At 39.0% G+C, this 26,590-nt stretch overlaps 1 protein-coding gene across 5 annotated transcripts in view; it reads left to right on the forward strand.

Moving 5' to 3' along the window:
- Positions 1-26,590, forward strand: part of plxnb3 (plexin B3) — a 99,863-nt gene that overhangs the window by 32,606 nt on the left and 40,667 nt on the right. The window contains exons 1-2 of one of the 5 annotated variants that reach the window (XM_048208977.1): positions 12,775-12,955; positions 25,016-26,135. In XM_048208977.1, coding sequence (XP_048064934.1) covers positions 25,032-26,135 — 1,104 coding nt within the window. In that variant the 5' untranslated portion in view covers positions 12,775-12,955; positions 25,016-25,031. Of the gene's footprint in view, positions 1-12,774; positions 12,956-23,698; positions 24,334-25,015; positions 26,136-26,590 lie in introns of those variants that run through there. The other 4 variants (XM_048208980.1, XM_048208982.1, XM_048208979.1 and 1 more) reach the window with 4 other exon arrangements.

The raw sequence follows: 26,590 nt of genomic DNA on the forward strand, positions 1-26,590 counted from the left end.
TTTGAAAGAATTTGCTGTTTACGAACTACAATAAATGGCTGGTAGGGACTACAATGAGCTTCTTCCTGGGTTAGTGACTGCTTCACAAACGAGGGTCAATTCAATGCTGGATTTGCACAAAAGATTAACATGACGGCACATGAGTTGAATCAACTCCACAGCAACTACATAAATGTATCCACTAACCATTCATAAACGTCCAGTTTCATTGTAAAAGTTGTAACTTCTTCCTGAGTCTCTCCATCAGTGTTGACTCCGGTTTGAACAATGTAAGGCTGAACACGTTACTGACAATCCTCATTTTGGCTGCGTGAGATTCTCCAGCTTTGTTGTTGTTGAGCAACTGAAGCGTGAGCTGTTAAAGCTCCGCCCTCTTCTAGAAAGTAGGCCGGGAGCAGCAGCTCACTTGCATTTAAAGGGACGCACACAAAAACAGTGTGTTTTTGCTCACACCCAAATAGGGGCAAATTTGACAAGCTATAATAAATAATTTGTGGGGTATTTTGAGCTGAAACTTCACAGACACATTCTGGGGACACCAGAGACTTATATTACATCTTGTAAAAGGGGCATTATATGTCCCCTTTAAGACATTAGTAATAGTAAAGATTTCTATTTCAAATAAATGCTGTTGTTTTGAATGGTTACACTTTATTTTGATAGTCCACTTTAGACATTCTGCTAAATATAAGTAACTTTGCTACTATATGTCAACTAACTCTCTAATTTGCAACTACAACTCTCATTAGAGCCTTACTAGACTGTAGTAGACTGTTACATTAGGGTTCGGGTTAGTAGAATAAGTTGACATGTACTTACAAAGTTACTTATAGTCAGTAGAATGTCTTTTGGGGAGCATCAAAATAAAGTGTTAGCAGATATTAAAAACACAGTATTAATACTCATGTAGTTGCAAAGTTACTTATAGTTAGTAGAATGTCTAAAGTGGACCATCGAAAAAAAGTGTTGCCTTCTGAACTTTCTATTCATCCAAAAAAAAAAAAAAAAAAAAAAAAAATCCTGAAAAAATGTTCAAACTATCATCATAGAGCACCAGATGTAGGCCTATTACTATATTTTTGATAGATTTAATAAATGCAGCCTTGGGGAGTACAAGAGACTTTACAAGAGACAAAAACAAAAACTTTTGAACAGTAGTGTATATTTGAACTTAGTTGAACATAGTCAATATTTTTTTTGTATCAGCTCAATTATATTGAGTAGATTCAAGTCTATGTTTTGGAGTAAATGCAAAGACCTGTAAGTGTTCACTGTTATTTTACAGTACATGTGAAAAGGAGGTTATGTTTAAGTTATTGTGGTGAAGAAAAGTGGAATTTGTGCTTAAGTTGTGGGAGGATGTTGCATGATGCAAGTCTGATTGTTTGACGAGAAGGAAGAGACGATGACCGTACACAGGCTGTGTGATCTATATATTGGGCCCTGGAACTAATGAATTATTCTTACCTAGTTAAATCTAATAGCTAGCAAAGGACATGTTTGCATGCAAATGCAATGAACATGTAAAAAGCTACTTGTGACTGCACTGACATTAGCACAGCTATTTATGTTCAAATTAAACATCTTACAGCATAGACAAGATATATGTAGTGCAATCCCACAACCTAACCAAGCTCTGCTTTTCAGCACAGTGGTAACCACAAACGTTACAGAACAGAAAAAAACCCAGAAACTCTTTTAGATGTCCAACATAACTGAACATTAAACACTAACAGGTCTTTATACGCAAAAACTTCAACATCGCAATTCAGTTACAAATATCAACTGCCCAGAAAAAGAAAGGTTTATGTAGTCCCAACACAAAAATATTACAGCAACCTCCATTTTACAAATTTAATTGTATTAAATGTAATAAAATAGAATGCAAATGACATTGAAACAAAATAGTCAAGAGTTTTTATCAACGTTATGAACTGTGATGCATGCAAAAACGATACATTGACCAATCTCTTGTCTTGTTCATTCCATACATTACATAAAAAGTTAGCATGCTAATGTGCAGTATTGCTAGCTGCTAGTTAACCTGATAGACATGTATTCAGTCTAATTTTATTTACACACAGTTGGGTCTACATGATACTTTTAAAACTCATTTCTAACATGTGAAGCTATCCACAACTCCAGATCCAGTTGATCCGGATCAAGTTAAGCCAAATTATATGATATAGTGTGCTTGCTAAAGCTAACATCATTTGTTTCAATCCCTAAACTCTGGTGCCGTTCATCCCACACATTTTTTTTTTTTTTTTTGCTACAGACATGATTGATACCTTAAATCATGCATTTTGCTGAGGAGGAGTGTGCTGCTACTTTTCTAAGCAATAAAACTTATGATTTTTGCCTGGCGAACAATAAAATAGTGAGAAAAAAAAAATCCCATAAGTTCAACCAAATCATATTTAGAGACCAGAATATTATAGAGACCTGAGGGTGGACTTGCCTAGTAACCACCCTAGCAACCACCCAGAACACCTTTTGAACATGCAAATCACACATTTTGATGCTAAAGTATATTTGCCACATTCTCCTGGATTAATCTAGCTTTTTCAAAGGACTATTGTGTTTCATACTTCACACAGTTGCCTAATTTATTCTTTCTTTTTTTTAGCCCTATTTTCTGCTGTTTTTCTCCTACTGCTCAAATTTGCTACAACACATCAATTATTCATATATTCAATTCATAGTCAATTAACGTATCCCAACTGCTGTGACGAAGCGTTCCGAAGAGGACACTTTAATATCGCATGTGAGGTGCAGGGAAACTTATTTCTCGCCTGCTGTAGCCTCGGGGGCTTCTGGGTATGAAACGCAAACGAAATGTCCTGTGCAATCCAGCGACGACTTATTATTCCACTCAGAGTGCCATAAGAGAGCTGGATATTTGGCTCGTCATGTAAAAAGGAAACTCTGCAGCAGAAAGAGGTCAGCGGTCATGTCCAGCCACAGTAGAGCCATTCAGGCCATGACGAGAGCCGTCCAACACGCGGGGAGGTCACGGCGCTTCCGTTAACACACACACTGTCATCTTTATCAAGTCTCGCTTTGATATTGTAATAGGCATGCGGTTTGCGCATTTAAGCAGCTTTCCGTGACTGGAACGTTCTGTGTCGGGAATGATGGAAAAAGATGTCCAATGAGAGAGGGGAAGGGAGGAATGTGGAGTGAAGTTTGAGGGAGAGGGACTCTTTTTGGGCACTGCCAGGCATGCAGCAGAAGAGATGGGCATGCATGCATGCTTTTTTTTTTTTTTTTTCTCCATTTCACTCATTTGTTCACTTGTCAACAGGGTTATTATCGTTGACTAAAACTAAAACCATAAAGAAACATTAAAGGCACAATATGTACGATTTTTGGATTAAAATATTCATAAACCACTAGAACAATGTTATATATTTTGTTGAGTACTTAAATTATCCCAGATGTTTCCAAGAATGTTTAAATCCACCAAAATAAGCAATTTTGACACAGACCATGTCTGTGCTTAGCCTATCAATGACATCCACGTTACTCTCAATTTCCGGTTTTATTTTGTAGAAACCATGGAAACGCCAAACACGCTTTAAAATATTATATGTTTTATTACACAAGGGAGCAACTGTTTGGATACATTCATTGACAGAAAACTAAACCGTCTGTGAAGACATCTCCCATGATTCCGTGCTCAATCTCAACGTCATTAAACTATGCCTTTGTTTTGAATAGGCGACCTCTAGCAGTAAAAAAATTACATATTGTGCCTTTAAAGGTACACTATGTAACTTTTGGCCCTCTATCGGTTAAAAAAAACAAAACAAAACAAAAAAACGCAGGCATTGAAGAACATTGCTTTGGTTGTGTTTCGGCTCTGTGAATGAATATACAGTCATCCTACTGCTCATAAAACATTCACTACGAGGCTTAAAGGATTACTCCACTTTTAAATAAACGTTTTGCTGATAATTTACTCAACCCTATGTCATCCAAGATGTCCATGTCTTTATTTCTTCAGTCGAAAAGAAATTAAGGTTTTTGATGTAAACATTCTAGGATTTTTCTCTATATCATTTATTTCAATGGGCACCAAACGGTTGAAGGTCCAAATGGCAGTTTCACTGCAGCTTCAAAGGGCTTTAAACGACACCAGACGATGAATAAGGGTCTTATCTAGCGAAACGATTGGTCATTTAAAAAAAAATAAAAAAGTTTAAGTTTTATAAGCACAAATGCTGGCCTTGCTCTTTTCTCCGATGCGCGTTCGTGACATCACGTAATACGCAATTACGTTGAAAAGGTCACGGTTGACGTAGGCGGAAGTATCGAGTCAGTGTTTACATTACAAATGTGCGGAAGGAGGATCGTATACACATATTCAAATGTCTTTGTGTCAGTTTATTGTTTAACCCTTTGAGCGGTACGTTCCCACATATGGGATGTTTATTTCTGTGCCCCTGGGCGTACGGTTCCACATATGGGATTTAGAATGTTCAGCGACGTCACATAACTGCCAGATTCAAACTGTGCTTTCGCGCTCTGGCTGCGAGACGGACGCGCGCTCTCTTGTCATCACAGCTATGCAGTGTTTTCAGCCACATATTGTTTCTTTTAAGGTTTCAGACATTTAAATACACATAAGCACCATTAAACAATACATTTGGAGTTTATAAAATACACACTGATGTCAGACGTCAGTGGAAGCATCAATAAACAGTGAATTGAAATATAATTTGCCGACATTTATTCATATCAGACACACATAATGGGTCTAAGTAACTATAAAGTTTACTCTCTTATTCTTCCAGTTCACCAGCCACTTACTTGCATATATTTCAGGAGAAACTGATGTATTCACCTGCTGTAAATCAGACTGACAGAACTCTGTGAACTGCAGTGCAAACTAAGATGGCGGCGCCCATCTCGCATTATAGATCAAGATAAAGATCATTTATAAAGGTTTTTAAACGACAAAACACACTCACTCACACATATTTGAGAATCGGAATATCATATAGTTGAAGACATGTAAGCAAGTTTGCGAATATTTTAAATAAAAAAGGAAAAACAAAATAATAGTGATCCATCTCTCATACAGTGTTATTGTGGCTACGTTCAGCGCTCGTGACACGCACGCGTCGCCATGGAAACAATAAGGGCAAAGGTTCTAAAATAAGGGTCGCCTTAAAAAAAAAAACTCACTCTGGCGGTCAGTTAGAATATTTTAAACTCACGCTTGAAAGGTGTGCGTATCCTGGGTGTTTTAATATTAGAAAGCCTAAAAGAAAATTTGTGACTTTTCATAGATTTCCTATACACAATCCTGAGCGAATGAAACTGTGGTTGCTACGCCTACGTCAACCGTTACCTTTTCAACGTAATTGCGTATTACGTGACGTCACGAACGCGCATCGGAGAAAAGAGCAAAGCCAGCATTTGTGCTTATCAAACTTAAACTTTTTAATTTTTTTTTTAAATGACCGATCGTTTCGCTAGATAAGACCCTTATTCATCGTCTGGTATCGTCTGGTGTCGTTTAAAGCCCTTTGAAGCTGCACTGAAGCTGCCATTTGGACCTTCAACCGTTTGGTGCCCATTGAAATGAATGATATGGAGAAAAATCCTAGAATGTTTACATCAAAAACCTTAATTTCTTTTCGACTGAAGAAAGAAAGACATGGACATCTTGGATGACATGGGGGTGAGTAAATTATCAGCAAAAGTTTATTTAAAAGTGAACTTATCCTTTAAGAGATATAACCAGTTTAGATGGAAAGGATCTGACTAGCTGAAGATGTTACTGTAGCTTTACCCATTAAAAGACATGAGGTACTTCCTTGAAAATAAATTCCATCACAGAGCTACAACAACCATAATGAAATGACCCTTCACAACAGATGATGCTTTAATGAATTCTGATAGAGAGCGACATATGGCAAAACATCATTGCAACTTTTGACGTCCAGAAAAGTAGTTAAGACGTCATTAAAATAGTCCACGTGACTGCAGTGGTGCAACCTTAATGTTACGAAACGACAAGAATGCTTTTTGTGAGCAAAAACAAAACAAAAATAACAACTTTATTCAACAATTTCCGAAGATGAACAAGAGGGTGAGTAATTAGTGACAGAAATTTCATTTTTGGGTGAACTAACCCTTTAACACAAACTGTAATAGTTAGTTATATGTCTGTTATTTAATCACATCTTTGCTCTCTGTCTTTTCCACTGTGGTGCATGTCCTGCGTGGGGGTTTCTGTGCAAGTTGATGTTGTTTTGTTTTTATTTCAACCACAGGTTCTGCAAAATGCATGAGGTGTGAATGCAAACTAGTTTTTTGAGTCATGTGGCATTGAAAGGCAAACCACGATTTTCAGAACTTGCTGATGAGGTCTTTATTTTGATCTACAAGGAAGATGCGTGTCCGGCCATGTCTGTCTTCTCATCCTGTTCTTTTTTATCTCTTGTGAATTCCCCCCCTTTTTTTTCTTAAAGATAAAAATGAAAATATGTGCATGTTTGTGTGATTGTTTGTTTTTCTTTCTCTTTTAAAATTTGCTGGCCAGTAATGTTTTGTATTTCTTTTTTGCATGTTAGCCATCTGTCTTTTTTTTTTTTCTTTCTTTTTTTTTTTCATTATTTTCCCTCATGTCATTCCAGACCAGATATTTTTGCTGATATTTTTCTGTGGACAGGAGAAATTTGGAAGATTCTTCCCTCCATACCACAACAGTTCCATGTCTTTGAATCTCCTAAATAGAAAGCCTTTAAAGGGTTAGTTCACCCAAAAATGAAATTTCTGTCATTAATTACTCACCCTCATGCCGTTCTACAACCATAAGATCTTCGTAACACAAATTAAGATATTTTTGATAAAATCCAATGGCTCAGTGAGGACTCTATTGACAGCAAGATAATTAACACTTTCAGTGCCCAGAAAGGTACTAATTTAAAACCGTTCATGTGACTACAGTGGTGGTTCAAGCTTAATGTTATGAAGTGACGAGAATACTTTTCAAAATACAAAATAATGACATCATTCAACAATATCTAGTGATAGGGGATTTCAAAACACTGCTTCATGAAGCTTCGAAGATTTACGAATCTTTTGTTTTGAATCAGTGGTTCGGAGCTCGTATCAGACGATCTCAAACTGCCAAAGTCATGTGATTTCAGTAAACAAGGCTTAGTTACTTTATAAGTGTTTCGAAATTTCAATGGTTCACCACTGGGGTGTGTGATTTTGGCAGTTTGATACATGCTCCGAACTACTGGAGGCCTCACTGAGTCATCGGATTTTTATCAAAAATATCTTAATTTGTGTTCTGATGGTCTTACGAGTGTGGAACGACATGAGGGTGAGTAATTAATGACAGGAATTTCAATTTTGGGTGAACTAACCCTTTAAATAGCTTTGTGTGACAAGACAACCCAAATTTTTGTATTTATTCAATGATTAGACCATGACACTAGCAATAGCAATGTCATGGATTCGATTTCCAGGAATAGCATGAACTTAAAAAATGTCTACTTTGAATTTGATACTTATGAATAAAAGTCTCTGCCAAATGCATAAATGCAAATGCAAAATACTCAAATGTCATCACCCGTTCAGAATATTTTGAATATGTTTTTTTGATTTTTCAGATTTTTCTGAGCATTTCGGTCTGTATCTCACACAAATCTGTTGTATGAAGTCACAAGAACTATCATGTTAAATGTTATATCAAAACAGTTTTCTTTGGAGGATGTTCTCACTCTCGTATAGAGAAGCTGTATGTTTAGACTTAACACATTTTTACCACATCTGTTGTTAAAAATATCAGCGTATGGTTGCACGTCAGCATACAGACCAACACGAGGGTGAGTAAATCATGACTGTATTTTTATTTTAGGTAACCTAATCCTTTAATCAGAGCATAAGCAACTCATTAGATCACTCGTTTCTAGAAGAACCTTTAATGCTCTGCGTCCACGTTGTTTGTTTGCTCAAGCCATTGGCCTCTCTTTTATTTTTAAACACTATCCACAGTATGACATGCGTCCCACGGGCGGCTATCCGAATAAAATTGATTATTGCTTTCAGGCATCCCTATAAGAGCTTTGCCCTCAGTTCAGGAATATTAACACTCTGGATATGTATTGATGTCTGATCCGGTATGGATGTGCATGTGTGTCTGGTTGAGTGTGTGCGCTCTCTATTCACCGCCTGTCCTTGTGTGCCAGCGCGTATTTGGACATGAAGAGCCGTTTAGAGTCCTCCTAACAAATCGGCATTGTTCTGTTGTGGGCCCAGTCCTTGGCTTCAGGAGTGTAAACAGACAACTGTTGGCCGCTGCGCTTCCTGCCAAAACTTCTTATGTGAACATACGCTCCGAGCCCATTCCTCCAAACACGGCCCTCCGCAGTCGGAACGCGCGGCTATTTCTAAATCCGTACCGTTATCAAGAGAAACGTTTTGTTCGAAAGCAATTGTAATTAAATGAGAGCCAATTCTCACCAGTGTTTCTTTGCATCTCCTCCTTCCTCTCCTCCCCCTCACTTCATTATTTCAGGGATGCGTCCATTTTTGTTCCACCTGCCAATAATGGTTTCCACCCACCGCCGCGCAGATTTCCCCCCAATTACTGCATGTCACCCTTTCACCCCGCAGCCCCCTCCCTCCCGGTCCATTCATTACGCTCGCTGTCGCTCAGTCTGCATCAGTCTTTCTCCCTCTTTCTCTGGTCACTCTGTCCGTCTTCTTCCCGTCTTTGTGTGCTGGATTAATATTTTATGAGCTCCTTGATGACGGGTGTTCACTGCTGGGCAAACAGCCCCAGCTGAGCGCCCCCAGTCTCCCCGCATGCCTGCTCATCAGTAAACCCTCTGGGGAGCCCTTCTCTCTCAACTCTCTCCCCTTCACTGACTCTCTCTCTCTCTTTCTATCGCTTTCTTCTCCGGCTCAAACTAAATACAATGAGCCATCATCGTTTCTTTGCTGTGTCAAGGAGATTTTGTGCTTTTGTGTGAGGCAGGGTTATTATTGTTAGCTAAAACTAAAGCCATAACCATAAAAAACATTTTTGTTGCATGAAATAAAATAAAATACATAAACATTTACAGCATTTTCATTTTGATTAACTTGATGTGTTAAAATAACTAAAACTATCTGGAAAAAAAACTATATAGATATTTTATTTGAAAACTAATAAAAATGACAAAAGCACTAAATGCAACATTAATTACTAAATCTTTTTTTTTTAAATTATTTTTATATTTCCTGTTTTCATTTTAATTACTAAAACAGAAAATATAAAATTAAAACAAATTAAAAAATTTATAAAAACTATAATAGTATATAATATAGTATAATGGTATAATAATCGAAATGATACAAAAATAAAGGCCTGTTCACGCCAAGAACGATAACTATAAACATAACTATATCGATAACTGTGGTAGGGCTGTGTATTGCCAAGAATTTGGCGATACGATACGATATATTGTGATATATTGCGATACTGTAAGAAAGGCGATATTGCGATATTTCTTGTTTTTTTAGAAAAAGGATGTAATTTTAGAAAAAACAGTCATAAAGAACACACCACCATATGCATAAAGCCTTACAAACAACTTTATTTTATTTAATCAATACAGTATCATTTGCATTTATATCACTAATCACTATTAGTGATATATTGTGCAATCTAAGGGAAAATAGTAAAGTGACTGCAGGATTCTTTAAGTGTATATGTTTTAAAGGTTCACAGCAGTTTTTAATTTCTAAACTATTTAACAACTAGTGCATAGTCCATTTCATGACTGAATGTCTGTTTGTTTTATATTTAATACTGTAAAGCAGTCTAATGTATAGTGCTATTTAAATAAACGTGCCTTCACTGAAGTGCTGAACAGAGCTGATGCAAACATATCCACATCACTATGATCAGATTTCTTTATGCTGTCACCGCTGTCATTTTTGTTGTGTGTTTATTTTGTTACTGAGAGGAAAACGTGCAGTACATAACGTTACTACATATTCTATCTAAATGCCTCTCAGCAGCGTGGATCGCGTTGGGATGTTAAGTGAGCTCTCAGATTCAATGCATTTCCCGAGTTTTGGATTTTAACATGGCCTATTTTGCAAACAACTGCCTCTTGTCGATCTCCTTAGTGGGTTATTTATAGTTGAAGCCAAAATCAGTCCACACTTCAGCTCTGTATGCCGCGGGAGCGGAATAACTTTATCGTCTTGTGAGCTGGGTTGGCTAATGCTAACGCTATTGATGCACCTCGCGCTTCTCCGGCTCCGCGTCAGTTTACGTTCTGAGATAACACTGCCATCTAGCGGTTGGGTTTAATACAGTCTGTGGTTTAAGCCGAACACAAAGCCACGAACCTTGAATGTAAATAAATAAATAAATATCGATACAGTGTTTTTGAGAATCGATACAGTATCGCCAAACATAATAGCGCGATATTCACGTGTATCGATATTTTCTTACACCCCTAAACTACGTTTACATGACACCAATGTACTAAAAAATGGAAACGTTTTTCCTTTGCATTTTTCGCTGTACAACATTGTCAAAACATTCCCAGTTCATACGGATCCTCAAAAATGATTAAAAACACTGTGTTATGCTGCCAGGGCAGTAGATGGCGATGTCATTTTGTAAAGAAACACTACGCGCCTATAGACTGAACACGTAATACACATGCGCATGACGTCACTGTTTTCACAAATTTGCGTTTTTGTAGTTTACAAGGAGATGATAACTTTCATTTTCAAAAACGAAAAAAGTTTGCGTTTTCAAGCCCCCAAAATGCGCATAAAACGCATAAAACGTTTTTAGTTGAAAATGGTTGAAAACAGCCCCTACATTAGCATCTACACCAACACACGATATCGTTCTGTTTATTCTAAGTGCGTGCCGCAATTTTGTCGTCTGCCACTTTAAATGCTTGAGCTCTTTAAAGCAGGATGGATTCTGATTGGCTGTCATTGTTTTTAGCATTCATCAGCTGGAAAAAATAGTTCCAACAATATTGTTTCTCTCTGCCGTTTTCATATCATATTTAGAACGATTTTTAGAACTATCTTTATCGTTATCTTTATAGTTATCATCCTAGGTGTGAAAATAATTGGGTTTTATGAGCTCTGGTTGAGCTGTGATCTAGGTAAAATGCTATTGGGATTCTAGATATGTTCCGCCCTGTCTTCCTGTTTCTTTGGAAATTACATCAACACAGTGAATAAAGCTGCTGGTTCCAAGGAACTTCAGTGGGGCTTTACTTTAGCAGCTATGTTTATGCAACTGGCCCTCACTGGTCATAACTTTTTACAGTCCGTTACATAAAAACGTAGATTTGTCTAATTTGAATCTGAAAAGTAAGACCGATTGCCTCTGCTAGTTGGTCAAACTAGTATATAATGGAAATGTTTATGCAACTGGCCCCTGATTCTAACTGATTTCTCCTTGACAAAAAAAGAAACTGAAGCAATTTACAGGAAAGGTGCTGCATGTGTGTATGTTGGCACTAATGTTTTTCCCCCTGGTGTACTTAAAATGCATCTCTTTTTAAATGCACTTGTAGGTTGACACCGTGGGAAATGTCACAGCCGGGTGACATTTGACAAATGAAACCCAGCGGATGGCGTAGAATCTATTAAAGGCGGTGCGTTTGAGAGATCTGCATTCGTTTTCAATTGGTATTGTGTGAACCCGACAGTATCCGTGTCAAAACCCGGTGCAACAGAAACACACGGGTGTCAAACCCCATCTGCTCTCTCCAGCTGCGGCGCGGAGAGGCGTGTCCCTGCCTCCCCCCGCATCATCCCAAATCCACCCGAAATGCAGCACGCTTCAGTTCATGCCTGAATGTGAGCATTAAATATTGAGGAGAGGTACTGCAGGCTTATTTGATGATTTTTGGGGGGATTAAACTCTGGTTGGATTTCATTTTGACCCTCTACAACATGTTGCTTAACTAAAGTAAAAATACATTAGCATTGGTAATAATGTTATTATGAAATATATTAATGTTCCATATGTTTACAGACCCCTAATTTTACATATTGATTCCTAAATAATATTTTTATGAATTCTAAATTGGTTTTTGAAAAAAAGCATATACATATATTAAGTGTTTTACTTAATATGTTGTTAAATAAACAATATTTTGAAAAAAGTTTTGACAATTTCTGTGGAATCTACATCATTTTTGATACATGCAGATTTGTGTATATTCATTAAGATGATTCCTAATTTGCATACTTTAAGTTTAAATGCAACACAAACTCAAAAATCTATTCTGGCAAAGTTTCATTTTCATTAAAGGTGATTCAATTTGCGCCATTTTGCTAACTTCCTTCAAATGACATGTCAGCCAACCCTGTGTCAGCAAATCGATTTGACTGACAGGCACGGTGTTTCTGTGATTGATTACATTTTCTTATTGGCTAAATATCACTCATTATCATAATAATTTCAATGATACCTGTCAGGTAATAAGGACACTTTATGTATGATATTCCTCAATAAATAAATTAATAAATTAATAATAATAGTGCACCTTTAATAAAAAGGAAAAGCTGCTCTCACTGAGAGTAATGTTAATATAAATAATAACTTTACATAATGATAATAATAATAATAATATATATAAAATAATAGAAAATGAAACGCTAATATGAAAAGTAAATGTTTTGTCTACCTGTAGTACCTCTACGTAAGGCTAAGCTCCGCCCACTCCCCAAGCGCTTCATTGAAAACTCTTTCATGACGCGTTGGAAAACCCCGCCCTCTCCCCAAGAGCCGCTTTGCGCTGCTCGCTCGAGTCTGAGCTCCTCCACAACAATGTAGCACACGCATAATGGGATTTACCGGGTTCACTTTCAAACGCTTTTGTTGTTGTTTTAAAAATTAACGAGAGTTTCGCTTTGACTTCCACGGGGATGAAACGCAGTGCCGCTGAATGAAGTGAGTAAAATAGTTCGCTGGAAAACTTTTCAGCATTTATGCGTTTTTTGGATTTTGAGCGCTGTAGATGCTTTAAAACACATTGTGTTTTTTACCTTTTGCTGTTTAAAAGATTAAAATACGTGCATTTCAGTTTTGTTTTAAGGAAAATGTTTAGGGTTATATTACACTGAATATCAAAGGATAAGTTTTTATGAGGTTCATTAAATTACTATGTATTGTTTTCTTCCTTTACCTGACATGACTCTCATTTAGTACCTATTTCATGACTTACCGTCAAAGCACTGAATATAATGCATCTTTGTGTTCAGTTTGTTGTCCAGCATGTTGTGTTTATATTTTATAACCTTTCAGGAGGTTCACCACACTCTGCTACAGACCTCTGAGAGTATCCATTGATTTTTACTCATGCATTCTATTTCAAGCTCTAACAAGCTTCGCTTTGATAGAAAAAAAAACAAAAGCATAAAGTTTTTTTTCATGTTTATTTAAGTGTCTGCCATTTAAATGTAGTTTACAAACATTTTCAAAACATCTAAATTGCTTTTGTTCTTTAACGCTTTTCGTTTAGCTCGAATGCTTTTCATTCAGCTCTGTTTATAAAACTTTAACCGGGCTGATTTCGTCTGTCATTGTAGATGAATAACATCACACAAATGTCAATGCATTTGAAACAACATTATATCAGACAGCTGCGTTGGCAGCCTATTCTCAAGACTCCAATTAGTCCAAGGTAACTAGTCAAAGACCTACAAATGCCACGATAACCTGTTGTGGAGTGGATCTAATGTATTCAGGCTTAATTGGAAGATAACTAGATGTTTAATCACACATTTACTCAGTGGTTTTCCAGCCTCTGTATCAGCAGCTTGCGGTTATTGTACTATTCCTCCGGGAGGTGTGGCGTGCCACTCTAGGAGTCGCGATTGGGATTGTGTCTTTTCAGCGGCCGTACCAAGTTTCATGAAACCTGAACATCTCTTTTCACCCTCTCTTTCTTTTTCACGCGCTCCCCCTGTTGTTTTGACTCCATTGTCTCCTTTCTAAATGCCTCCTCCCTTTTAGTCCCTGAGGAGTGGTGGGTTTTCACCTTGTGTTCAGCATATGGGGGGCGTAATTTGCCGCTCGTGTTGACATTCTTTTATTGTTTCGTGCACCCGGTACCCACAAACAAGTTTTTTTTTTTTTTTTCTCCCTTTAGTCTCTAATTTGAAATTGCACTCCTGCGTATTTGCATTTTCTTTCCCTCTTCAAAGAAGGCCCTTATCTTGTAAAATGTTTGGCTTGTAAACGCTTGGGGGAACCTTCATTCAGAGTCATTATTACGCTCCCAAAGCTGGGCAGACAAAACATATGCTGTTTTTTGTTGTTGTTGTTTTCAGCCTCTAAAACGGCTATTAAATAGGGTGTGTAATGTACGAAGTAGCCCGTGAATTTGGTGCCAGCTCCCTTCCTGTCGGTTTCACTGGAGTGAGCGTGTTTATCTGCCCCCATCAAATAATTAATGTTGCATTTTTATGCACGCAGATGCTTGTCAAGGTGGTGATGAAAGCAGCGTGGGCCGCTCGCGAGTGAGAGTCTGGCGGTGTGAAAATGAGAGCCGAAGGTGAAACCTAATAATCATCATCATACGGTTGATGGTTCCAGAACTGTTTTTAAAATTCACAGAGAGTAGACACTTCTCACACTCATCCAGCTTATGAATATAGATGTGCACCTTTCTAACCTGACAGAACTGTTGAATTCAATCAGCGTAAAATTGAAACGGCACTTTTTTAAAAGGTTTACTGTGATTACCTGTAGGTTGCTTTCAAAAGAGCTACTCGGTGTCATTTTCCTGTAGATTCAGAGACTTTGCTTTTGATAAAAGCTTGCTTGAGCATCATTATATCTCCCATTGTGGCCATTATGGCTCATTACCATCAAAATAAGATGTCATCATATTTGTTTGTTCAGAGAGGTGATAATTACAGGGAGCCGGAGATGATTGGTTGCCTGACTCACTCATTCCGACCACAGCCGTGTTTTCTCCACTAGAAATTCCTACAGGACCTAAACGCACTCTGCAGCACCCTGCTAACCTCTTGCTCTTCTTGCCGAAACGCCCTGATGATATCAGATATCTAGCAGCGTGCGTGAAATATGCACGAAATATTCATGAGCTCAGTTGGAGAGTATAAAGAAGCGACAAGGAGAGGAGGCTTTGGTGGAAACGGAGGACAGATTGCAACAGAGATATAAAGATAGTTGAGTTGGCGCGGCAGGAGGGAGAAAAGATTGAGTAAATACGAAACGGCGAGTCTCTTCTATAAAATATTAGGAGTCTGAGTAGCATACAACTGTCAGCGATGAAATATGTACGAGGTTACATTACTAATCGCCGTATTTTATCACACTCCCGCTTTCCGTTCTTCAAACAGCGAGATGCTTTCGCTGTTGTTTTTTGCCTATCTCTCTCTCTCTCTCTCTCTTTTTTTTTTTTTTTTTTTTTTTTTTTTTTTTTCAATTTTCCCCACCTTCTCTTTTTCCATATTTCCCAAAGTATCACCCCCTCCTGCATGGGTGTAGACTAGAGTATGGAAATGAGAACTTGCCCACCCTCCCTCCACACAGAGGTGGTGATTAACCACTGCACACCCCAGGCACACACACTCTCACTCGCACATGCACACACACTTGGTGTGCTGACACTTTCATGCCTGGCATCAAAGAGACTTGTAAATCCCAGTCACTCTCACTCTCGGTACACATTCAAAGAGCCAACTCTGTAATAATCGGTGGCGTCTCTGCGTTGTGCCCATCTCTACGAGACATGTTGCGTGTTGTGGGATGCTTTGTCTTTGTCTCGCACCAGATTTCCAGGTTTATTTCCACCTTGACACCTGCGTTAGCATGGCACAGTCTCGCCTGCTGCGACGACCCCACCAATCTGCTTTGTGTGAAGACACATATGCAATCTTGCCTTATGACATCTTATGAAAAAGTGACTGTAATTAAGCAAAAATTTACTTGCTTTTTTAAATGAAGCTTTGCAAGGATGTAGTAATTAGCTTTCATTAAAGGGATATATGAAAATTGTCAACATTTAATCATTCTCGTGACTCCCTTTGATCTGTGGAACGCAAAAGAAGATATTTTGAAAATTTGTCTTTTATGGTCCATACAATGAAAGCCAATAGGCTCCAGACTAGTGTTGACGTTTTTCAAAATATGTTCCGTAACACTTTACAATAAGGTACTATTTGTTAACAATGAATTGAGAAATCAACTTTTCCTTGAGCTTTTGATTATATATAAGAGGTCGTCGTACTATACAAATATCCTGTTTCAGAAATGAAATCTTCCTTGTTAGTCCAATAAAAGCTTTTATTGACACCAGGCCCAGCGAATCACTCGTCCCGACGCCGCCTCCACAGAAGAAATCAATGCCTACTTCATCATTGCAATGTTAGCCCCGCCCACTGGCGTGTTAGTGAGATGAGGAGGAAAGAAGAGCGACACATGACTAAAAATAGCATTACTTTTCAAAGGATCCTAATGCTAGGAATATTGTTACTTATTTTCAACAATGTGAATGTCTCAGTTGAGCTTTAGTTATTTGTATTTGGTACATTTCACTGTGGATTCTTTGGTAAATCAATTGCATTTTGGCGCAGGCTTTTATGATATGGACTCAACAGTAATGCAACAACATGTAAGTAACTGTGTTAACTCTAATGCCGATCTGATATGTAATGTTTCATGTATAGTCAGATGTTTTTTGTCTATGTGTCAGTAAATCAAACCAGTGACTAAACGCTCAACATTACGTTTTTTGTCTTAGTAGGATGAAAATAATCTGTTATTTAAAAGGTGATTCAATTATATGTAGAAAAAGCGATCAAAGAACTCTTCCTTTACAATCGCTGGAGCTGTCAATTAAACAGCGCGGGGTTATCAGTGACTGAGTTCTGGATTTGCGCCAAAACTTATTCAATGAATCTTTTAGTTACATTGTGTTTGCACTGTTAGTTATGATGAAATTATTCGTTAGTGTGCAGAAATTGAGTTGCAATGATGAGATCACTGCTTTCATGCGCTCAACAACATGTCTATGATCAGCTGTTCATCACTGCAACCTTTCATGCCATGATCTAAATATAATGCCATAGATTTAAGTGTAATGCTATAATCAAAACTTTTCACGATTAGTTAACCTTGAGAGCTGTAATAGCAAAAATGTGCAAGAGAGAGTAATACTTGGCTCTTTTATAGGGAATGATGTTAGCCAATCACAGCAGTGGGCGTTTACACTGAAGTCTTACAGCAGACACGCCCATTAAAACAGTGTTCAAATAAGAAGGCTGAAAAAATGCCTTTTATTTCTAAATTGACCATTTTTGATGTAAAAAAACATACTAACATTATAAGTGCACCCCAGGAAACATTATAAAAAATAAAACAACGCAGTTCATGACCCCTTTAAATACATTAGTTAACTTTTTTTTTTTAACCAAAGTTTCCAGATGAATAAATACTCTAGCAAATGTACTGATTATTGTTAGTTTATGCATTAACTAACGTAAACTAATGAGACCTTGCGTTTCACAGAAGAAAGAAAGTCATACAGGTTTGGAACGACATGAATGTAAGTAAATGATGACAGAATTTTCAATTTTAGCTGAACTATCCCTTTAATTTAAGTGTCTGCTGATTCTTACATTGTTTCATCCATTCAGACACTGTGCTTTTAAATGATCTTAGATGTTTTAATGAGAGACAGTGATGCATATCGCGAGACCCTTTGTGTCCCATCAAATTTCCAGGTTACTTTCCACTGAAATCTCACTGCCCCCACCTGCTGTGATCGCTCACCCGACCTACGCCCTCTTTGTGTGGCGTGAACAGACGCGAATGTAATGCAAGCATCTTTTCTTAGATGTTCACACCTTGAGAAAGCGATCCAATTAGGCAAAAATGTCATGACTTGCTTATTTTTATCAAGCTTTTGCTGGAAGGGTGCAATTAGCGTTCATGAATTTACATGTATCTGCTTGTACATGAAGAGTTTTGTATTGGAGCTTGAAGGATGTAACCGAGTATTCAGATTTGGGGGGGTAATAAGTCATTTAAATGTCAGTATTGATCAATCACATTTCCGAATGCTTTAGAGATGCATCCTTAATGTCTATGGTGGTTATGGCCACCTATACCTAAAAATAGTAGCCAGACTATATTGTTCCATCAGTTTAGACAGTGTGCTTAAATTAGGAGAGACGTTTTTGTCAGATGTCAAGCCTGCCGAAGCGATTTCTTCCTCTGATAGCGCAAGCACACAGCATGGGTGGGGTTCGCATGTCTGTCTGTTGGCTCACCCCCATGGAGGAGTCTTGGACTCTGAAGCTTGTCTCTTTTTTTTTTTTTTAACACACACAGAATCTCACTTTATTTGAATGTGCCAGCTACATGCTTTGTGTGATGTCCTTCAGTTTTCATGTGTGGAATGTGTCTGTCTGGAAGCATTGCATGTACGTGTGTAAGCTTTGTGTCTGATATTGTGTTTTGCGTATTATGCACTCGGCAAAGAAATTAGACACACATGCACGCTGTAATTACTAGCGTGTCTGTTTCTGGGGGTAATGAGTGTTGAGTGAGCTTAGCAACCTAGCAAGTATGTGCTTTGTTTTAATATGCTGCTGTGTAGGAGAGGAAGTTTACAGTGATTGGGAATGCAAGCACACACACACAGAAGAGGATGGGCGGCACAAGCGCTACCAGCTAGGGTCAAAGGTCAGCCTGCAATCGAAATGATTCTCCCTGAATTGGTTGCACCTTTCGGGAGTGATAAACTCTGCTACCCCCTATTTAAAACATGTTTACATATTGCAAAAGCTGTTATTAGCGATATGCATTGAGTATAATAGCTATTGGTCTGGTTTTACAATAGAATGCTGCAAAACCAACCTCCATTTATTTCCACCCTTTGTCAAGTTCCCGTTCTTTTGTGTGTGCTTGTGTAAGGAAGAGCTCGTCTCCAATATATATCCCAAGCTCTTTTTCCATTCCTCATCACAAAGGCAGTAGCTATTCCTCTTTCTTAGTGAATAGGGAGTGTGTTCTCGCTCTCTCCCATGATGCCCCGAAACAGTTATTACCATTTAAGTAAAAAAAATGGAGATGAATGCTGATGCTGCAAAAGCTCGACCTAATTCAAGCTGTGAAATTGCCTGTTTTGACAGTATAAGAGACCTCCTGCATGCTCAATTTTAGCACACTTTTGTTCTGTGTCATTCTCACCCTGTCTGCCTCTGTTAGTTGGATATGTGTAGGAATGGTTGCACACTGGGTGGGATTCAATCGCTCGGTCTCTGTTTCGCTTCTGTTTGCCACTCTCAGTTAAATTTTCGGTGAGGATGTGGTGGCGGCACACCCTCTCCCTACTTAGACACTCTAGGGCTGTGAATGCCTCACTGATTTATTCATTTAAGACTGATACATGTAGCATTTACATATTGTCATTTGAATGCCGTATGCAGTATGATATTCTTTTTTTATCTTATAATTGCAATCAAGGTTACTTGTGCCAAAAAGCAGTCATAGTTTAGTTTGTCATCACCATTTTACTGAGTGTAGACTTTATCAGGCTGGTTTTGCTACTGTACCTTTAAGACGGCTATATATAAATGACCCCTGTTATGATTTACAGGCGTTCCTGTAGTACAAACAATAGAGCATGGTGCTAGCAAAGGCATGGATTAGATTCCTAGGTAATGCATCAACTAATTAGAACGTATACCTAGAATGCAGTGTTAGGCCTTGGACACATTAGACGATTTTCAAATTTTAACTAATTTTAAAACCGTGGGAGACCACAGATATAAAGACAGTTTCAACCGATTTTTAACATTCTCTGAACGCACATACTAGACTATTCAGCCAGACTGCGAGACCCCACACCTGACGATTGAAGCAACGATTTCACAGTGGCATGAGATCTCATAGAATCTCACGTGACCAAACACGACTTTTGAAGAAAAACAAATATGGAGGACAATTAACACTGTCAGCTGGCTCTCCTGGCCTGAGTTCTGTTTTGTAGTGAAAAACAAAAAAGGAGAAAAACAATATTGGTGAAATCTTGCCTGAGAAGACTCTATAGACCCCTTTTTCAGTTAGTAAACATTGTGATGTTTTTGTGGGCAGAGCTTAGGTGTAGGCAGAACACTTCACTAGCGCTAGCTAGCAAGTTTTGTTAGCTTGTTTTTTAACAATGACTGGAGAAAATGCGATTTTTATCTGAATATGTAAGGTCACTCACTGTCCGGGACCGCGATTGTTATTTGAAAAATGTTAACTTTAATGGATTGAACCAGATTGGCCGACCCGTAAATGCTCACTCAATGGATGGACAATCTGATAGGATTACCTCCACTGCTCTTATGGCAACTGTAGAAAGGGAGATGACACAAACAGTTTCCTTTATGTTTAGTCTCTGGTCGTTAGCTAGCTGCTAGTTGTATGACCTTATAAAGTTAGCTAAAAAATTTGCGTTACGTGAGCAATCACTAAGCTTTTTCCCCAATTTTTGATCAGGTGGGCATGCATGAGAAATCTTTAGACACACAACCAAACCATAATCCATACCAACAAAAGACAATAGTTTATTTAACCTTACCTGATATGAAGTGTGCTTTGTAAAAGTGAGCATTTTTGATAAGCTGTCCAGTTCACTCTTTTTATTGTTTAATCACAGCTGTCATCGTTTTTTTGCCAGGCAAAATGCAATATAATTTCAAATTGAAGCCTGTACTCCGTCGATTCTGCCACAAAACAAGATGATGTTTTAAGCTCCTTATGTAGCCGACTATATAAATATTAATAGCTGACAAACTAGCTGGTTTGTATTGGCCGCATCCAGTTTTTCCTTTGTTTTGCCTCCAGCTAATGCTGTGACATAATTGTGATGTTGGCACAAAAAGGGTCTATAGTCTTCTTTCTCAGTCTTCTTTCTTTTGTGACATGTTTGTGGCTGCCATGTTTCATCTTTAAAAGCACGCAACATCTGGTTGGTGCAGCTTGCTCGCTCTCATTGGCTATTGCGGGCAGACCAATTGAGAGTCAGAAGATTTGGGATTGGGGAGGCTCCGATTCGATCAGGAGCAGTAAAACAATCATAATGACACCACACAATTGAGGAATTTTTGGACAAAAAGTCAGTGCAAAACAAGCCTCGAATCGGACAACCACCTTGCCCCAACCAGCCCCGCCCCAATAATTGGGGGGTGCAAGTCATGCCCAAAATCGTGCCTGAAATCTTTGTGTGTGGCCAGCATAAGACATTTTGGATGAAAGCATCAGCTGTAAATGTAATGTAAATATAGAGATTTGCTAGACTTTGTTTAGTGGCTTTGTTCACACTGTCATTCAATATTGAAAATGTGTAAATATAAATATAGTTGCGACATCATAGCCATGATGAATTCTGCATGAGCCAAACGACATTTAGAGGTAGTCAGAAACTAATTTGGCATCATTGCTATACTATACATGCTAATCTGTTTTGGACAACTGCAAAAACATAACTTGGCCGGTTATGGAAAATTGGAAAAAGCATTAACATATGTATGACTTTTTGTAAGTTCTCTGGTTTGCCTAACATCAAAATGTGTCATAGCCTATATTGAACTTATTTTTTAATAAAAGATCAAGGGAAATTTAAATTTTCATGGTTTGACCACTTAAAAGAGTGCTCTAGAATCTTTTTTGCTGACTGCAGAATATCAAAATCATGTCATCTTATTATCAAAGTGTTTTTCCACTCTGAATGCAAGTCAGCATCATTTAGCTTTTCCAGATCCTGTTGTGCAAGACCTAAACGAAACAGGTCGTGACTAAGGATAAGCAAAATCAGCTGGCGGTCTGTAGGCTCTCTGAGCTCGTTTCTTTTGATCATGTTCATTAAACGTGGATAGCATGAGTCCTTAAGCTATGTAGACAAGACACACCGTACAAAGCGATGTTCAGCTTTCAGCCTTCATAAACAAGGTGATGCATGAACTCTCCAATCCAAAGCCTAATTGAAAAGAAGTGGCTAATCTCGGCAGCATGTCAAACTGTCCTTTTCTTACCCACCATCCCTTTGAAGGTGGAGACGAGGTAAAATGTTATGCATACTGATAGACTCCAGCTTCTCTGGAATTCCCCCCTCCCTCCTCTCCTTTGCTCTTTCTCTTCATCTCTCATATACTAGGCCCTCAAGACTTCTTGGCTGCTGTGATATGAATTAAAGATGAATCTTTCTTTTCCCTCTATAACTTTCTCAGATACTCGGTGTCCTCTGATACTTTTTCTCCTTCAAAAATGGAATCGTGTTTGGCGTACTGGCAGAAATTAGTCAAGCCTCTATCTAGACTTGACTTGAAGGCAAGCCAAGCTATTACTGTTGCTCATACTTGGGGTTAGGGATTTGAACAAACTCCTAACCCTAAGTATTACAACTTGACGTGCGACGTCCTCCAATGCTTGCGTTACAGACATGATGGCTCAAATTGTGCAGCTTGTTGAGGAGAAGTGTGCTGTGCAGTTCAATTTAGTTTTAGAAGAGGTTTGGGTACTTTTCAGCTGGTCAGGCAGGGAAACCCGCTTGCTGACTGTTAAACCAAGTTAAGTCAACTACGACAAACACAGAACAGACCAGAAAACCAGTATTTTTCACAAATAAAGAAATGGTTAAAATATGAATATAAAGTAAGCACTTTAACCAACAGGGCACTCTGTAATCTGGTAAGTGCATGCGCACTGGGAATCTTATTTTTTCAAATAAACAAGGTAAATAAACAGACAAGGTAACACAAATTTTACATACAGCAAAATGACATGAATATGACATAGTGGGTAACTGAATGTTTAAAAACTGCAAGGTTTTTAAAATTATATTCAAAGACTTATTTAAATGATTTAAATGCATATTTGTTGAATGCAGACCGAAAATGAGTGTTGGCCTTTCTATTACTAATAATATGAATGCAAATGCTATAATACTTTTGTTTACCATTTACTTTCTTTGTTTAACAGTTCTATCTAATAATGTATTATTATTAATACTTTATTTACGTATATTAATCTTATAAAGACGGAGAATGGGAGCAATGTGTGCTCAGGCGCTGGCATTCTCAGCTCCGTCAAAATAAGTCCCTTTTTCCGATATTTAAAAATTGACCACTACCCACAACACCCTAGCAACCACATAACAGTGAGCTAAAAAACACTGAACACATTAGCAGTTGCATAGCAACACAATGGCCACCACACACCCTAACAATCACATATCAACCATATAATATTGCACTTAAAGTGTTAGTTCACCCAAAATGTGACCTCATGTCGTTCCACACCCATAAGACCTTCGTTCTTCTTCGAGAAAGAAAGCAACGTAATTACCACATTCAAGATCCAGAAAGGTAATAAAGACATTTTTTAAATAGTCCATGTAACTACAGAGGTTCGACGAGAATACTTTTTGTGCGCAAAAAAACAAAATAAAAAAGGTTGACTTTATTCAACAATTTTAATGACGTCTTTACTACTTTTCTGGACCTTGAATGTGGTAATACGTTGCTTTCTCTTGGGGATCAGAAACCTCTCGGATTTCCTCAAAAACATCTTAATTTGCGTTCAGAAGATGAACAAAGGTCTTATGGATATGGAATGACATGAGGGTGAGTAATTACTGAGAAATATTTCATTTTTGGGTGAACTAACCCTTTAAAACCACTCGGAACATGTTGGCAGTTGCATAGCTACACCCTAGCAACCACATAACATGTTAGAGAACATTCCGAACACCTCAGCAACAGTGGCAACCACTTGCAATAATCTAGCATCATGGCATTGAGTTTTACATGGGAAGCACCACACATTTTTCCTAGGAAAATGAAAGTCTAGTTTTTATTGCATCAGATGCATCAGACGATTTTCTTTATTTTTATTTCATGTAACTGAATGTAACAGCTGACGCTCGTGACTTTTGAGTGGTTGATTAAAGCGGTGTCTGTTTTCTTGGTTTCATCTGTAAAACCAGAAAGGCAACAGCTACAGGCATCATGCATAATTTAGCACCTAACTTCTTCACATCTCTATTACTTTTTATCAGCGCTCTCATATTTTCACACACACACACACTCTCTCTCTGTTTCCCCACTTGCCCTCTCCCTCGATCTTTCCTTCTCTCCCTCTCTAATCTCTAATCTTGATAATTCCGAGGAACACTCTAGTCATTCTCATATCATCTTGCGGCAGTCAGGATCGGCCAGTAAACAGTGAGTCAGACACCCCGAGACCAACACAAACACCAACAAAGGATTTTAATGATAACAGAAGCCCACGTCTGGCGCGCTTTGGTATGTTTTATCAGCCGCTGTTCTTGCGTTTACCACTCGTACTCTGGCATTCTGACTTTTCTGAAGTAAACTCCCGCATTATTGCATGTTTCTCGGTTCTTAGACGTGTGTCTTTTATTGCACTGGACCAAAGCCTAGCAGTCTCACTCAAGCATCCTTCACTGTTTGTGTGAAGGTGGCAGGACTTTGAAGAACAAAAGAATGTATTTGAAGCCTGTAGTCTTTGTGCTGCATGGTGATGTGCGGCAGTAGGTATTCTTTGTGGTGTTTTTCTGTTAACGTAACATTTGTCTTCTCTCTCTCTCTTTCCCCCCTCTCTTGCTCCCTTTCTTTCTCTATCTTTATTTTTCTCTCTCGATCACCCATCTGAATCACCTCCTCTCTCTGGTTTCCGCTAACACTGACTATCTTGCATTGCCTTCTGACTCTCTTCCTTCCTTTTCATGTGTTGCTCAACTTTCCGTGCCCCTCTCCCTCTTCCTTACTGTCTTTTCCCATATCTTTGCATCCTTCCCATAAATCTCATCATGCACGCTGCCTTCGCATTTCTAAATATCTCTTATCCCTGTTGTTGACTGTACGTTCCTGCCCTTTCCATCCATTCTGAATTCTCTTTCTTCGTGCATGCTGCTTTTCCACTGTCCCCTCTCTCTCTTTCTTCTTGATCTCTATCTCTTTTCAGCAGGTGAGGGGGTGCAATGCCAGCTGCTGTTCCCCTGTTGCTGCTCCTCGCCATCTTGTGGTGGCCTCTGGTATATCCTCTGGTCCCCAGTCATCTTCAGAGCCCCCCTACATTCATCTCCCTCAATGGCTCCCGCCTCAATCACCTCCTGCTCGACAGCCACTCGGGCCATGTCTACGTGGGTGCGGTTAATGTGCTCTATCACCTTTCCCCAGAGTTGCAGCTGCTCTCTTGGGGCAAAACGGGGCCTAAACTGGACAGCCCAGACTGCCTACCACCCATCGACCCCACTGATTGCACCCAGGCAGAAACCACAGACAACACCAACAAGCTTCTGTTACTTGAAGAGGTCAAAGGAGGAAATTCACTCAGCCTAATTGTGTGTGGGACGGTCCTGCAGGGCATCTGCGAGAAGCGAAGCTTGGAGAATGTCTCTCAAGTGCTGTATAAGACCGACAACCCTGTGGACACACAGTATGTGGCGGCAAATGACCCTCGAGTGTCCACGGTTGGTGTGGTGGTGGAGCAGAAAGGTGTTCTGCTTATGCTCGTTGGACGGGGCTACACCAGCAAAGGACCTGGTGGGATCCCACCAATCACGATGAGGCGCTTAGCCGCAGTTCCCCGACATTCTGCACCAGCATTCTCTCACGAAGAACTTGGAAAGCTGGTCGTCGGTAGCTACTCTGAATACAACAACCACTTTGTGAAAGCTTTCCACCACAACAACTATGTCTACTTTGTGTTCTCTCGACGTGATGTGTGGGGCAAACGAGAGTATCGGACTTACGTTTCAAGACTCTGTGCAGGCGACCCCAATTTCTACTCTTATGTGGAGGTGCCGCTTTCCTGCGGTGGAGGATATAATCTGGCACAGGCGGCCGTGCTTGGCACGCACCTTGATCAACCTGCGCTGTTTGTGGCAATGGCTATGGGACAAGCGTCGACTCCCACACCCACAGACAGGTCGGCTCTTTGTGTGTACATGGTGGAGAATCTGGATAAAGCCCTGCATGGCGCCCAGCTACTTTGTTACACGCAGGAAGGCAAAGACCGCAATAACAAGGAGAAGGCGTACATTGAGTACGAAGTGTCCTCCAGTTGTCTGAAGCTCCCACAGGTAAGTTGTTGGCCTTGATTTTCAGTCATTCCTCAAAGAGGATTACAACCCCCTGAAATTCATCATGTTGTTCTCAAAGGGTCTTTGATGACTGTGCCAACTGATCCAACAAAATTGGAATTTTCCTCTTTGCCAGTATTTTTTTTTAAGGCTCTAGTTCCCTATACCCCTTCCACCATTCAAAATCAGTTCCGCTTTAGACTCTTCCAAATAAAGGCATAATTTCAACATTAGCCAATGAGATAGTGGTGTAGGCTGTTTTTTGGCGGTAGCCTGCAATTGGGTATCCTTTTATTTTGCCAATCTCTGACAGTTGTACCCACCTACCTCAGCAGGGCTTCAAAATACTTTCTACTAGCAGACGGAGGGAGTGGCTCCATGAATGTAGCGGCTTTTAATGAGGGGTAAATCCGCAGCTAAAGAGCGATAAGTAGGAATATACAGCTAGGGAAAGC

This window comes from Megalobrama amblycephala, linkage group LG12, assembly GCF_018812025.1.
Source record: "Megalobrama amblycephala isolate DHTTF-2021 linkage group LG12, ASM1881202v1, whole genome shotgun sequence".
Lineage (NCBI taxonomy): Eukaryota > Metazoa > Chordata > Actinopteri > Cypriniformes > Xenocyprididae > Megalobrama > Megalobrama amblycephala.